Genomic DNA, 13443 nt, shown 5'->3' with positions numbered 1-13443 from the left:
GACTTGGAGTTTCAGCAGCAGAACGCCTGCCGCTGGAGGCGAGGATTTTGTTTTCCACCCACCCTGCATGAGGAACAGCTATGGCGAGGCCTGGCCGTTGACGACGTGGGACGGCAAGGCAGTGTTTTGGCGACCAGTGATGAGACACAGACTCTGAATGAGCCATTGCTAAGCCGGAAGGGTCTTTGCTCTTTCGGACCAGTGCCTTCTGGGAGCCCAAATGGCGGGGGCGTCTGGTGGTAGCAATGAGGACACAGCTTCCCCCCAAAAAATAGTGCTCTCCCAGCCCAGGAACACCTGCACGGGCAGGGCGTCTCCGACACGAAGATTTTGGGGGCGTTGTGCCTATTATGGACTTTTGGGAAAAGGGGGAAGCCGGTTTTGGATACAGAGCAGTCGCTGCACCTTCTGAGCCATTTTGACTATTGTTTGCTGTGTTGTGTGAAAATAAATCTGCAGCCTTTTCTATGCCAAAAAGAAAACCTGTCTCATTCTGCACCTTACTGGAGGGAGAAGGAAGGGGCAAAATGAATGAGAAATGGTGATGTAAGTTGGTGTAACAAATGGACAAATGCCCAGGTTATGAAGGGACATTCTGGACTAGCCGAACCCCCTTCGTGTGTGTGCAGCCAAAGTCTCCGGAATGTAGTCTCTCCATCAACGGGCCCTTATGATGGTTGAAAAAATTCCAGGTTTCAAAGAGGCACTTAAAACAATTCTGTCTCATATGGTAATTAGCAGCAGTCACACTACTCCGAGAACTGACACCAAGGCATAACGCCCACAATTTGGTAGGGAAATACTGGATTGTCAATCCCGGTCGCATCCACCGAAAAGCTGGCTGAAAGGCCTCCTGCCCTCAGTCACCACCTCTCAGATTGCCATATGAAGAAACAGATACAGCACTAGATTATGGAGTAATGAGAGCAATAGGCACACGTATCCTTACCCACCTGACATGTGGTATAAAGTTCCAAAAAGGTCCAAGCTGTCTAGGCAGGTAAAAAGTCTAGCCTCCTCAAATGGGATCCGGGGAAAGTGTGCAACGAGCTCTAAATGCACGCATCTGCAACTCACCAATATTCCCATGTCTGAGGTCAGCAGCAGACATACCAGGTTCAGGCCAAAATCCAGAAGGGAGAGTGGTCGGCCCAGTCTGCACAGAGTGCAATGACTGCCTCTCTACGCTACGCGGGAGAAAGGTTTTGTAAAAAATGCACCGCCCGTTTCCAACAGCCACTGCAGACCACTTCAGACTCCAGGAAACAAATGCGTAACTCCTGCAGTGACTGGCTCTCTACGCCTAGATGTTTTTAATTAACGTGAAATACAATATGGGTTTTGCATTATACTCAGTGGACGAAGTGTAACAAAAAAAATAGTGGAACTGTTCCCTCTGCCCCGCCCCCTTTTCTGCCCACTCCCCCATACTCATTACCCCTCTCCCATTCAAATCCCATACCTGGGGTATTTCCTTTCCTCCACGCCACCCTGCAACATGGTGTTTTACAACAGTTCTAGTAAAACTTAAAAAAACACAATGAAAGAACATTCATTTAAATGTCATCCATTAGTGTCATTGTCCCACTCAACATGCACCTTCAAGCAGCCCCCACACCCACTTCACCACCCTCCATGCCCACCTCTTAAAGAACATGGCCAGGCAGTGACGCACATCCCTCCCATTGCCTGCAAAATAATCCTATCTTCCAGCACCTGCGAGATGACGCAGTGCAATGTTGCACAGACTTGATATTAGCAGGTCTCAAGTTCAAGTCCCCAATGGGCATGAACTAAAAAGTTGCCGTCCTGGAACGTAAAGGGTCGCATAAAGTAAGGGAACGGTGTCGGGTTGACCCGAGAAGTAATGGGCTGTTGTGGTTGTGGGAGATGGTCACTGGCTCCAACTTGGCTGCCAATGTTGACCAAAACACACAGGTGCTTCTACCCCTTTCAATTGCTTACCCATCAAAGCTTGGCAAACTAGTTTCGCTTTGATTGTTGGAGGAATCACCCGGAAGGATAGCTCAATGGCAACGTGCTCGCCTTGGAAGCAAGACGACACAAAGCTACACAGGGTCCGCGCTTAGAAACCTCTGGGTATTTAAGCACGTTATAAATATGCAACTAAAACCACAACATTCTGTAGCAGCACCTCGATGCCCCGCGCTGTGTGAGCGCTTTAAAAATACAAATAAATTAAAAAAAAGTTTTGAGCAAAGAGGGCAAAGCCCTCCACGACAGCAGTCTCATCCATGCGCACTCGAACTACCATGCCACTAAGCAGCACAGAGGCCCGCTCATGACAAGCACATGGGAGCTAAGGTACACAATCAAATGTCTGAAAAAACAATTTCAGGTTGAACATTAAAGCAACACTCAATGGCAATTATGTTAAAAACGGAGGAGCCATGAAAGGTGTTTGCTGGTGGGTTTGTGTTGAGGTTTAATAGGAGCGGACAAGGATTTGGGGCCTCCTCAATATCTGGGGAGCAACTGAGAGGAGGAAAATCACGTTTTCCGTTTTTCCTTGATAGCATGTTAAAGGTCGGGGCCAACACAGTGCACACAGCAACACAACTGCTACATGGGAGGGAGACCCGCACCCCAGGAATAGATTCAACATGTTCACACAATTCAGGCCTCCACTCCTCAACCATAGAACCCACCGAGTGCTCCAATGAATCAAAATGCTAACCAACTAGGCAGTAATTTAGACAAACACCTGCACAATGTTGTTGGGCTAAACACAGCTTTCGTAGCGCATGCCTCCCAATAGGGAGAGTACAGATATGGAGGAGGGACAATACAGTTCTCCAGCATGGGGTCTGGCATGGATTCACATGCTCATGAATATTCCCCGTCGTCGGGCTGGGAATCCTCGGTAAAGAAAAAACCAGTATCAGTTTCGTTTCTGATCTGTCTTTCGTAGTAATAACCAATCACTGATCTCTGCGTCATACTGACCACAGCCAATGACTGCCCTCTACCTAAGCCCCGCGTCTGGCAGCCATCTTCAGATTTTTACCGCACGTTCATGTGTTGGGATCCTCGTGCTATTGCTCTCGAGCGTTAGTGCTATTTTTTTCACGTTTTTTCTCAAAAACTTCGTTTTTTCGGTCAAAAGAGCCTCAAGCTCCACCGACTCTCCATCCGATCAACGGGGACCCGTGTCGGATTCGTCTGCGCCCCTCAAGGGTGAAGATTTCGTCGAGCTACGCTTTTGGAGGACTCAAGAAGTTTCTCAGGCCCGGTCATTGCCTAGGAGAAGGGAAGCTCGACGCCCGGAAAGCTGTTCAGGGTCTGCCCTGGATGCCAGCTGCAGAACGTCTTCAAGGAGGACGAACACTCTTTTTGTCTTTACTGCCTACATGAGGACAAGACGCACGTGGAGAAGGACTGTGCGTTTTGCGGCAACGTGTCGGAGCGGACCATGAAGGACCGCCATCAACGTCTCGCCAACTGGCTAGAAGGGAAGAGCCCGTCCGGCGAGAAGAAGAGGAAGAAATCCGAGCGGTCTTCTAAGACCTTTGAGGACGCCCCGGCGACGGGGGTCCAACATAAGGCCAAGCACCGCGAGTCCGCTGGCACCGGGAGCGCCGAACGGTCGGGCTCTACGGGCGCCAGGCAGGGCGCACCCTCCCCGGCACCATCAACCACGAGCCAACGCTCTGGGTCGGGTAAGAGGAAGGCCGAGCACCCGGCGAAGCTCCTGGAGAGGCCCCGGTCGAGCTTGAAGGCGGAGGGGAAGCGAGGCAGTGTCCCCCCCCTCAAGGATAAGGCGGTGAGCGCACCTAGGGTGGTGAAGGCCTTAATCCATCCGGCCAAGCCCTCTATCGAAACTGTCGCGGCGGCCCTGGCTCAGCCTGTGGAGGCTACACCATTGGTGGCGACCTCGGGGCTCAGTCTCCCTGCCACCTCGGAGGGAGTCCTCTTTTGTGCCCATCGATAGGACCCCCGTGAAATCCCCTGAGGGGAACAAAAAGGGGGGGCAGGGCGTCGTCGTAGATTCGGCTTCAACCTCGGAGGAGGAGCTGGTCGAGGTCTTAAGACACGGCCTCGGCGTGGAAGAAGACTGGCCCGTCGGGATGGATCCCGACGCAGGTGACGACGACATCGTCGAGGGTACCGACGGGGCCCCTGATCGCCCGTCGGATTCCCCTCTGCCAGCGCCGCAAGACAACTCGGCGGCCATTTTGTTGGCTATACAGTCCTTATGCTCAGAGAGAAGGACGAGACTACCGTTGCCGACGGAGGAACCTCTCCCGTCGGGGGACCCAGAACCGGGACCTTCTGGTGTTCCCCCTACCAAGAAAAGAAGGATCCACCCTCCACCTCCTTTTCAGCCGTCGCGCCCCGTCCAGCCCTCCTCCCCGTCCACCCGAGGGGATGATACGGGGACTGACACGGCAGCGACGGGTACGGACGACGAGGTATACGACGAGGATGTACCGTCGTCGCCTCCCACCAGCGCTTCTCCGCCCGACAAGATTGGATCGTTCCACTCCATGATCACCAGGGCATCCGAGCTTTTCCAACTCTGCCCTGAGGAGAAGAAGAAGGAAGGTTTCCTTTATCAGCGGCGCGAGGCCACGAGGAAGACGGTCCTCGCAGTGCCTCTATTGGACGACATTTGGGATGAGGGCCTCACCCTCCTCAAGAGCCCTTCCACGACGCCAGCTAGAAGAGACCGGTACGAGAAGAAGTACCGGGTCCCGGACACGGCCCCCCTGTGCCTCCGGGCGCAGCCTACCCTGGACTCCGTCGTCTCCGCGGCGGCCAGGAAGAAAGCGGGGGGGGGGGTGCGGCCTCCACATCGACTTCCCCACCGGACGGCGAGGGAAAGAAATGGGACGCAGAGTCATCTCGTCTGCAGCGACGACGATTAAAGCGGCCAACGCCTTGGCTATCGTGGCCCGCTACGACAGGGAGCTCTGGTACAAACTGGCTCCCCTGCTGGACTTCCTGCCGGACGACAAGAGGGCAAAGGCCCTGGAGATGGTGAGGTGGCTTCGGACCACGCCATTACCGTTGCGACGGACATCGCCGACACTGGGTTCCGCCAGTTGGGCAACGGCGTTTGCCTTAGGCGGCGTGGATTGCTCAAGGCTACGGACTTCCGTCAAGACGTTCAGACCAGAGTCCTGGACATGCCCTTCGATGGGAACAACCTGTTTGGGAAAACAGTGGACGATTCCCTTCAGGCCATTAAAGCGGACACTGAGACGGCCCGGGCCCTTGGAGTTCTGCAACAACGACGGACACCCTTTCGGAGCAGCGGAGGCAAGGGCGCCTCCAAAGGTTCCGGCGGCGGTTTCTCCACCTACCGTCAAGCGGCCTGCTCGTCGTCTCAGGAGGCCTACAGAGGACGAGGCAAGTCTGGCGGACCCCGCCGTCGTCGCCAAGGAGGTCAAGGCGGCAAAGCCTCGTCGAAGCAGGATTGAACCGGCCGTGGGGTCGGGCCCCCACCGAAGCACCCCGGTGGGAGGCCGGCTGGCGAGCTTCTTCAGCGTGTGGGAGTCCATCTCCACCGACCGTTGGGTGCTGGACGCCTTGGCCCGGGGCCACGCGCTCCAGTTTCAAAGAAGGTGTCCGCGCGTCCCCCCCGTGGCCAGAAAGAACTTCTCGTCCCTCAACTTCTCCTGGAGGTAAAGGCGATGCTCAGGAAGGGCACCATCAAACTCGTCCCAAAGAGGCTTCGGGGCTCCGGAGTTTACTCGAGATACTTCCTCGTGAAGAAGAAGACGGGGGGATGGCGCCCCATCCTGGACCTGCGTCGTCTGAACAAGTTCATCAAGGCGCAGAAGTTCCGGATGGTCACCCTCCAGCACGTCCTGGGTCAGCTGGAGGAAGGAGACTTCCTGTCGTCGTTGGATTTGGAGGATGCCTACTTCCATATTCCCATCCTAAAGGGGCACCGAAAATTCCTCAGGTTTGTGGTCCAAGGGCGTCATTACCAGTTCAAAGCCCTCCCCTTCGGACTACGGTCGGCACCCAGGGTATTCACCAAGTGCCTCGCACCGGAGGCGGCGCAGCTGCGCCGCGAGGGGGTCCACGTCTACCCCTACCTGGACGACTGGCTCATCCGAGCCAAGACGAGGGAGCTCGCCGTGGTTCACACGTTAAGGACCGTCCAACTTCTCACGGACCTGGGATTCTCCGTGAACTACGCCAAATCCCACCTGCTACCCGCGCAAGACGCTCTGTTTCTGGGAGCGAGGCTCAGCACAGTGTCCCTTCTGGCCTCCCCGTCGCAGGAGAGGACCAGGACCATCCTGGGCAAGGTGCAGCGGATGTTGGTGGCCGACGCGGCCAAGGTGAGGTCCATCAAGTCCCTCCTCGGAATGATGTCTTCCTGCATCTACCTCATTCCCATGTGCAGGCTCCGGATGCGCCCGTTGCAGGAGTTCCTGGACGTCCGCTGGATCCAAACGACGGGCAGCTTCGAGGAAAGGATCACACTCGACGAGAGTTTCCGACGAGCGATCCGGTGGTGGGGCACCCGCGCGCATCTGACGGCGGGCATGGACTTCCAGACCCCAGCCCACCAGGAGACAGTGACCACGGATGCCTCCCTGGAAGGGTGGGGAGCGCACACCGAAAATCTGCACGCAAGAGGCCTTTGGCTCCCGACGGAGAAATCCCTACATATGAACGTCCTGGAGCTCCGTGCAGTGTTTTGGGCCCTCAGGTCCTTCCTTCAGTCCCTCAAGGGCAAGGTGGTGAGGATCTTCACTGACAACACCACCACCATGTTTTACATCAGGAAACAGGGCGGAACCAGGTCCCCAGCACTGTCCAAGGAGGCGCAGGACCTGTGGCATTGGGCCCTCGCCCAAAGGATATTTCTGGTGCCGTTTCATCTGGCAGGGATAAACACCATCGCCGACTCACTCAGCAGGGAGCTGCGCTCGTGCCACGAGTGGGAGCTACGGCAGGATCTAGTGGATCGCCTCTTCCGACGGTGGGGCACACCCCAGATCGACCTGTTCGCGACGGCGACGAACTCCAAGTGCCGGAGGTTCGCCAGCAGGTTTCCCCAGGCAAGGAGCATGGGCGATGCTTTCTCGTTCCCCTGGGAGGGCCTGTTCCTCTACGCGTTCCCTCCTTTGCCACTGCTAATCCGGCTCGTCAACCAGCTCAAGAGGTCACGGTGCAGGATGATCCTCGTCGCACCTGCGTGGCCGAGGCAGATATGGTTCCCGGACCTTCTGGACTTGTCAGCGTCCCCGCCAATCAAGCTGCCGGTGGACGCGGATCTACTCTCCAGCGAAGGAGGCGCCATCCTCCACCACGACCCGAAATCGCTGAACTTGCAGGCCTGGCTCCTGCAGCGCTAGAGTTTGGAGGATACGACATACCGGCCGACTGCAGAGAGGTTCTTGCAAAGGCCAGGGCGTCCTCGACTCTTAAATGCTACGGACACAAATGGAAGAGGTTCTCTGTCTGGTGCCACGCACAGAAGATTAACCCTCTACGGATTACGGCTCCCCAAGTACTGCCGTACCTGCTGATGCTGGCCAAAGCTGGACTGGCAAACGCGTCCATCAAGATTCATCTTGCTGCGATCTCCCGATATACCAGAACCACGGGGCAGACGTCCTTGTGGTCTCATCGTCTGGTGAAAGAGTTCATGAAGGGACTGTTCAGATCGTTCCCGCCGGTGAAGGCTCCGGCCCCGGCGTGGGAGCTCAACGTGGTGCTGACCAAGCTCATGGGACCTCCGTTCGAGCCTCTGCACTCTGCTCCGTTGAAATTTCTGTCGTGGAAAACAGCTTTTCTCGTGGCCATCACCTCCGCACGACGAGTGGGAGAGATCCAGGCCCTTTCCTGCAAGGCCCCGTACTTGACTTTTCACGACACGAGGGTAGTGCTCAGGACGCACCCCTCCTTCATGCCCAAGGTACCGTCGGACTTCCATCTCAACGAACCCTTGGTGTTGCCTGTATTCTTCCCGTCGCCTTCGTCGCCGGCTGAGAGGACTTTGCACTCGCTGGATGTGGCTAGAGCGCTGAAGTTCTACGTAGACCGCACGAAGTGTTTTCGGAAGACGTCACAACTCTGTGTGAACTTTGGACCTGTCAATCAGGGGAAGGCTCTCTCGAAGGCTTCCATTTCCAGATGGCTCTCCGGTTGTATCATGTACTGTCACCGGTTGGCAAACCGACCGCTGCCTGGCCGTCCGAGAGCCCATTCCACCAGAGCGATCGCAGCTACCACGGCGTTCCTATCTGGTGTGCCCCTGCTGGACATATGCAGGGCTGCTACGTGGAGGTCGACGCACACCTTCACGAAATTCTACTGCGTCGACCGGGATTCCAGGGAGGAGTCCAGGGTCGGCCAAGCAGTGCTGCGCAACCTGTTCGCCTGAGGTGAGCCTGGTGAGGAGGTAAGATGCTTAATGTTGAGTTTGATGTAATGCTTAATGTTGAGCCTTTGCCACCTCCCGTGGTTGTGCATGTGTATACTGCTATGTATTCTTTATTCATGAGCATGTGAATCCATGCCAGACCCCATGCTGGAGAAGGGACAAGTTACTTACCTGTAACTGTTGTTCTCCAGCATGGGTCTGGCATGGATTCACATGCGAACCCTCCCGCCTACCCCTCTGCGGCTCTTCACTTGGTCATACTGCCACTTCACGTGCTTCCAAATCTGAAGATGGCTGCCAGAGGCGGGGCTTAGGTAGAGGGCAGTCATTGGCTGTGGTCAGTATGACGCAGAGATCAGTGATTGGTTATTACTACGAAAGACAGATCAGAAACGAAACTGATACTGGTTTTTTCTTTACCGAGGATTCCCAGCCTGACGACGGGGAATATTCATGAGCATGTGAATCCATGCCAGACCCATGCTGGAGAACAACAGTTACAGGTAAGTAACTTGTTCCATCTGTTCAGCCTCCTAGAACATCATAGAAAGGGCACAGACACAATCATGCACGCAAAGAAGGACAAAGGAAAAAAAAGGTATGACGAGAATGTTTAAGCAAAGGGATGAGTGACTTTTTTGTGGCCATTGTAGTGAAGTTACTCGAATAGGCCCAGCTTCAAGTACCTAAGGACAACCAATGTTGATGCTAATGATTTCAGATGCCTGGGGGGGTATCTAGGATATCATGAGTACTTCAGAAAACAGAGTGGGTGCCAAGCGCGGTTTGAGACTAGCAAACACGAGGAGGGCAGACGACGGCCATTCATGAGGATTTTGAGGTTGAAGTTGGGGAGGAAGAGTTTGGGGCGTTTCTGGTATAAGCCAACAGCAATGGTAACTCAAACATGGATCACGGCCCACCTATCTAAAGTGGCCACCCATTTCAAGACCATTTGTACAAAGGATCTTGTAATGTTATGTGGACAGCTCTCACCCTAGCCCCCTCAAAACCACCACTGATCAATTAGGTAATGCATCTCGCAATCCATTGAAGCGGCGCTCTTCATGTTTGCATTGGCTTTACCCTTTTTTCAGGGTGCTGAGTCTGTAAACGTGTAGCAACACATGACGAACAGTGGCAGTGAACTGTGGGTTGACATTAAATTTACAGGGAGTGTTGAGATTTTGATGACACTGTTCTTCAAAACCGACCAAACCAGGAAGGGCAGGTGTCTAAATTTGGGTGGATTAAGGAACATTTGCTATTGCCCGGTGGTACATGGGGAAAGAAAATGACCACCCAGCTTCATTCATCAGCATGGTAATGGGTTGGCGACATGATGATTCTGCCATTCTGGGATGCGCTGAACTAGCTGATAAAGCTTTCCCCCACCCCCTATATTTGTGTAGGGGCAGCCACTACAGCTTTTAGGGTAGGGCATGTATAGGATTGGGTGCAGATTCTGAGAGAGATAATCTACACATCAGTCTCTGGACAAAAGAGTGGAGCGGCAATGCCTCCTCTCCCCGAAGGCCTGAGTTTTACAAGACAGTTTAACTGACTCTCACTCAAGTTATTTCGTGCCTTGTGGGTTCATTTGATGAAGATGTTTACGACTTAATCCTACTAAGCCTGCAACCATTTTCAGTTATGTGGGTGGTTGCTAAAAAGGTGGCCTTCTAATACCCCCAGAAGGGGGGCTTATCAAGAGAAAACTAGTGGGGTCGGGTCGTACTTGCAGGTTGATATTACTGGGCAAACTTGGATACCAAATCTTACGCCATTTCCCACTGATGGCCAGTACTTTGGTTAGGTGGGTTGATTAGGTGGAAATGGTAGGTGGAAATGGCATCTTTAAACTGGAGCCATGCAGAAGGGAAGACCAGATCGATGTCATTGAGCGAGCAGCTGGAGAATTGGGCTTGGTCATCACAGGTGGATGGGCTGGCTCCATCCTCCCCTTCTTAATTAGCAATAACACCGTCCCCTGCGGAACTAAGTGACTTTGAACTATTTATACATATTTCATTACACCGACATATGGCCTGTTAAATTTCAATTGCCCCTCTTCTAATTTCTTGGGTGCACTGTTGGCAGGTTGCAGGCAAGGTTGAATATATGTTTTCGTGAAGCAATTGTGTCCCCTGCATTCTCTAAATCTTTGTGTGTATTTAATTATACCGCATGTATTTCAATACTGAATGGGCGCCAAACTGCTTTTGTGCCATGCAATCCTATTTGCTCTGTCCCTGATGGCCTCTGTGGCAACAGCCGTCTAAAAATGCCTGCCTTGTTTTTCTTGTTAAAGCTTGCTCAGCGGAAAATCCAAGAAATTCTGACAATGGTTAAACGACAGCAGCAACAGCAGCAAAAGGCAGCTTCAAGTGGCCAGCCTCAACTAAGAAGAAAATAGACATTCGGCAGTTGGCTCTTCACAGGCTGTGTGATCAGAGATGTTCTCGATTGGGGTTGGTGCAATCTCCAAAAGTGCTGTGTGACTTGAGGACTGAGCAAACTTTGAACTATCTGAGGATATTCAGCCTTTGAAATCTAGCTTTAAAATAAGGAAACTCTCACTTCCCTTTTGTTTTATTCACGCAACCTAATATCTGATTTTTTTTAAATTTGCCTTTTTTCCCCCCAACAATTTTAGAACTTGGTGTTAAGATTTCCCTTTTGTGTTGGTTGATTTGAAAATAAACTAAGCAAATGTCATAGACCCAATAGCATACCAGGAATTACCTGTTGGAGGTTAGGCTTTGGGCAACGAGTGTTCAGAAAAAGGTTCCGCTCGTTGAGCCATTTTTTAAAATGTTGGCTGCATTTTTACTTAACATGGCCATGAATAACCTCAGGGAAGTGTTGAATGGTGTTGGTCACGGCACAAAAAATATAAATATGCATTTTACTAAACTACCTCAGGCATTTAGTACCTCAATGAGAAATTGTTTCTTTCATGTTTGTTTTTTTGGAATTTTGTATGCTTTATTAAAAAAATACTTTTTGAGCATTTTATTTTTTTAATAAAAAAATAAAATAAAATCGGTCAACAGCTAGGATGTGTGCAACCTTGTAAATGTAATGCATAAATTGTTCCTTCTAGCTGCTGGCTGATGGGAGTGAGAGATGGAAAATATTGCTTCAGTTTTTCTGAAGTGCTCAACGCAATCATTTGTTAGAAAATTATGCGAAGGTTAAAAACTCATACAATTATGCCAACATACTGACCGCGGCGATACTATTTTATTTTAGTTTAAGATGGGGTGAAAAGGTTTGTGGCTGCCATTACATGGAACTAAAACAAGACAATGATGGCAAATGTGACCAGGTTTATGAAAAATATTTTTTAAGACTATTTTTGGATCTGCTTAGTCAAACGCATGCACCTGCTGTCTTTAAGTGTCACTACCCATTAACAAACTACACTGAAACATTTGCGGCCCTTTTGCATTGTACCATGTTCACAGAGCAAACTTCATCTTAAGTTGATGTAAAAGAGCATTTTTGAGCTCGTTCGACAACGTTTTTGATCATAGTTCTTTCGATTTTCGTAATAGGCAGAGAAAAATGCCAAACTGGGTTTCACATGGGTAATTAAATTCCCCAGTTTACATTTCCAGCCAATGTAGTCGGCCAAAACTATGCCATTTTTAAGGTTTATAAACCTTTGATTCTTAGTTTACAAAAACTGCAACACAGTTTACGCACATAACGCAATCGGCTATTTAAAGGAAACGTGCTGAAAGAATGGCTACCAAATTAGTTTAATGTCAATACCGTACGAATGGTTGTGTTTGGGATACACATTCAAAATTCTCAAACTTCAGTCTACCTCAGTTAAGAAGAAATGTGCAGCACATGGTGCATCGAGACTGCTGTGTGTTGCCTGTGTGTGGTCTAAACGGAACCATAGAATTACCTCCAAACCTTTTTGTTTTTGTGCATTAAATGATCCAGAATCACTATGCTGCACTGCATTGGGGGGCACAACTAGCAAAACGATGTGTTTATTCATTTTGTTGATCTACCTCTTAGGTTCATATTGCAATAGAGGCATGTCTATGTAGAATAGATACTTTCTCTCAAATATCCTTATTGTACAGACCAAACTTGTTTTTTCACACCTATAATCACTAATTGGTCAAAATCCTAGAAAAGCAATATTATAAACTTCACAAAGAAAGAAAACGTTATTTTCCTTGTTCACGAAGTGGCAGCAATTCATATTTTGGCGACTTTGTATGTTGGTTTAAAATACTTGAACTACAGAAAGTCATTGCAAATCACATTGAATTTCAGTTGATAGTCTAGGACCAACCTTTTCCTCAAAAATGAAATCTTTTTTGTTCTCATGTATATTTCGGGATAGGTGCATTTTCTGAACAAAATCATGTCCTCTCTTTACAATTCAAGACTTTGTGTACCAAATCATGTTTTTTATTTTCATCTGAGAGTTGCTGACTTGTGGTATTAAAGTATAGCTACAGTAGGAAGTAATACTGTAAATGAGTTTCTGCAAAGCATGCAAAATGTTTTCATCTGTAATGTGTCCCCAATGCACCTCCACTTGACAGATGCCTCTGAATGGAATAAAGAATTTAACTCCTACAGGCATGTGTGCAGTTGTTTCCTTTTTATAAAGCTAGCAAGCACCTGGTGGTCCATAGGTAAGCCACACAGACTTACTTTTAGCAAACTACCAAAAATTATAAATGTTTTTAATCTAAATGGTTTCTTGTTTCTCAGCAAAGCCTCATATATTTCTGCATTTGTTTCTAGGAGCATGCAATTACTATACCAATGCATTATTCATGGAAGTGGGATGTTCACAACTTAAACTGTACATGTTGGAAGCGAGCAAATGTGATTTCAATTTTTAACATGTAATGTTATGCGATGGATCAGTGCTGCTGTTAATCCTTGTGAGCACTCTGCAACAGTGACATTCTACACACTAAGGAAGTCATGGTATCAAAAAGTGTAGACGGACACAAGTGATCAGTGTGCAAGGGTGTTTATTGAAATTCAAATGGATTGGTTAAACGCCGATCTAATCCTAAATCTAAGGA

The 13443-nt window shown here is 50.3% G+C and overlaps 1 protein-coding gene across 2 annotated transcripts in view; it reads left to right on the top strand.

Moving 5' to 3' along the window:
• The window catches only part of IGF2BP3 (insulin like growth factor 2 mRNA binding protein 3), a 1445925-nt gene extending 1432943 nt beyond the window's left edge, over window positions 1-12982 (top strand). For both annotated transcript variants that reach the window (XM_069648320.1, XM_069648321.1), the window contains one exon: window positions 10683-12982. In XM_069648320.1, coding sequence (XP_069504421.1) covers window positions 10683-10787 — 105 coding nt within the window. In that variant the 3' untranslated portion in view covers window positions 10788-12982. The remainder of the gene's footprint in view (window positions 1-10682) is intronic.
• Window positions 12983-13443: the final 461 nt, after the last annotated feature.

This window comes from Ambystoma mexicanum, chromosome 2q, assembly GCF_040938575.1.
Source record: "Ambystoma mexicanum isolate Mex_15411 chromosome 2q, UKY_AmexF1_1, whole genome shotgun sequence".
Taxonomy (NCBI): Eukaryota; Metazoa; Chordata; class Amphibia; order Caudata; family Ambystomatidae; genus Ambystoma; species Ambystoma mexicanum.
Note: the sequence above shows the minus strand (reverse complement) of the source record. Positions and strands in the feature narration are given on the sequence as shown.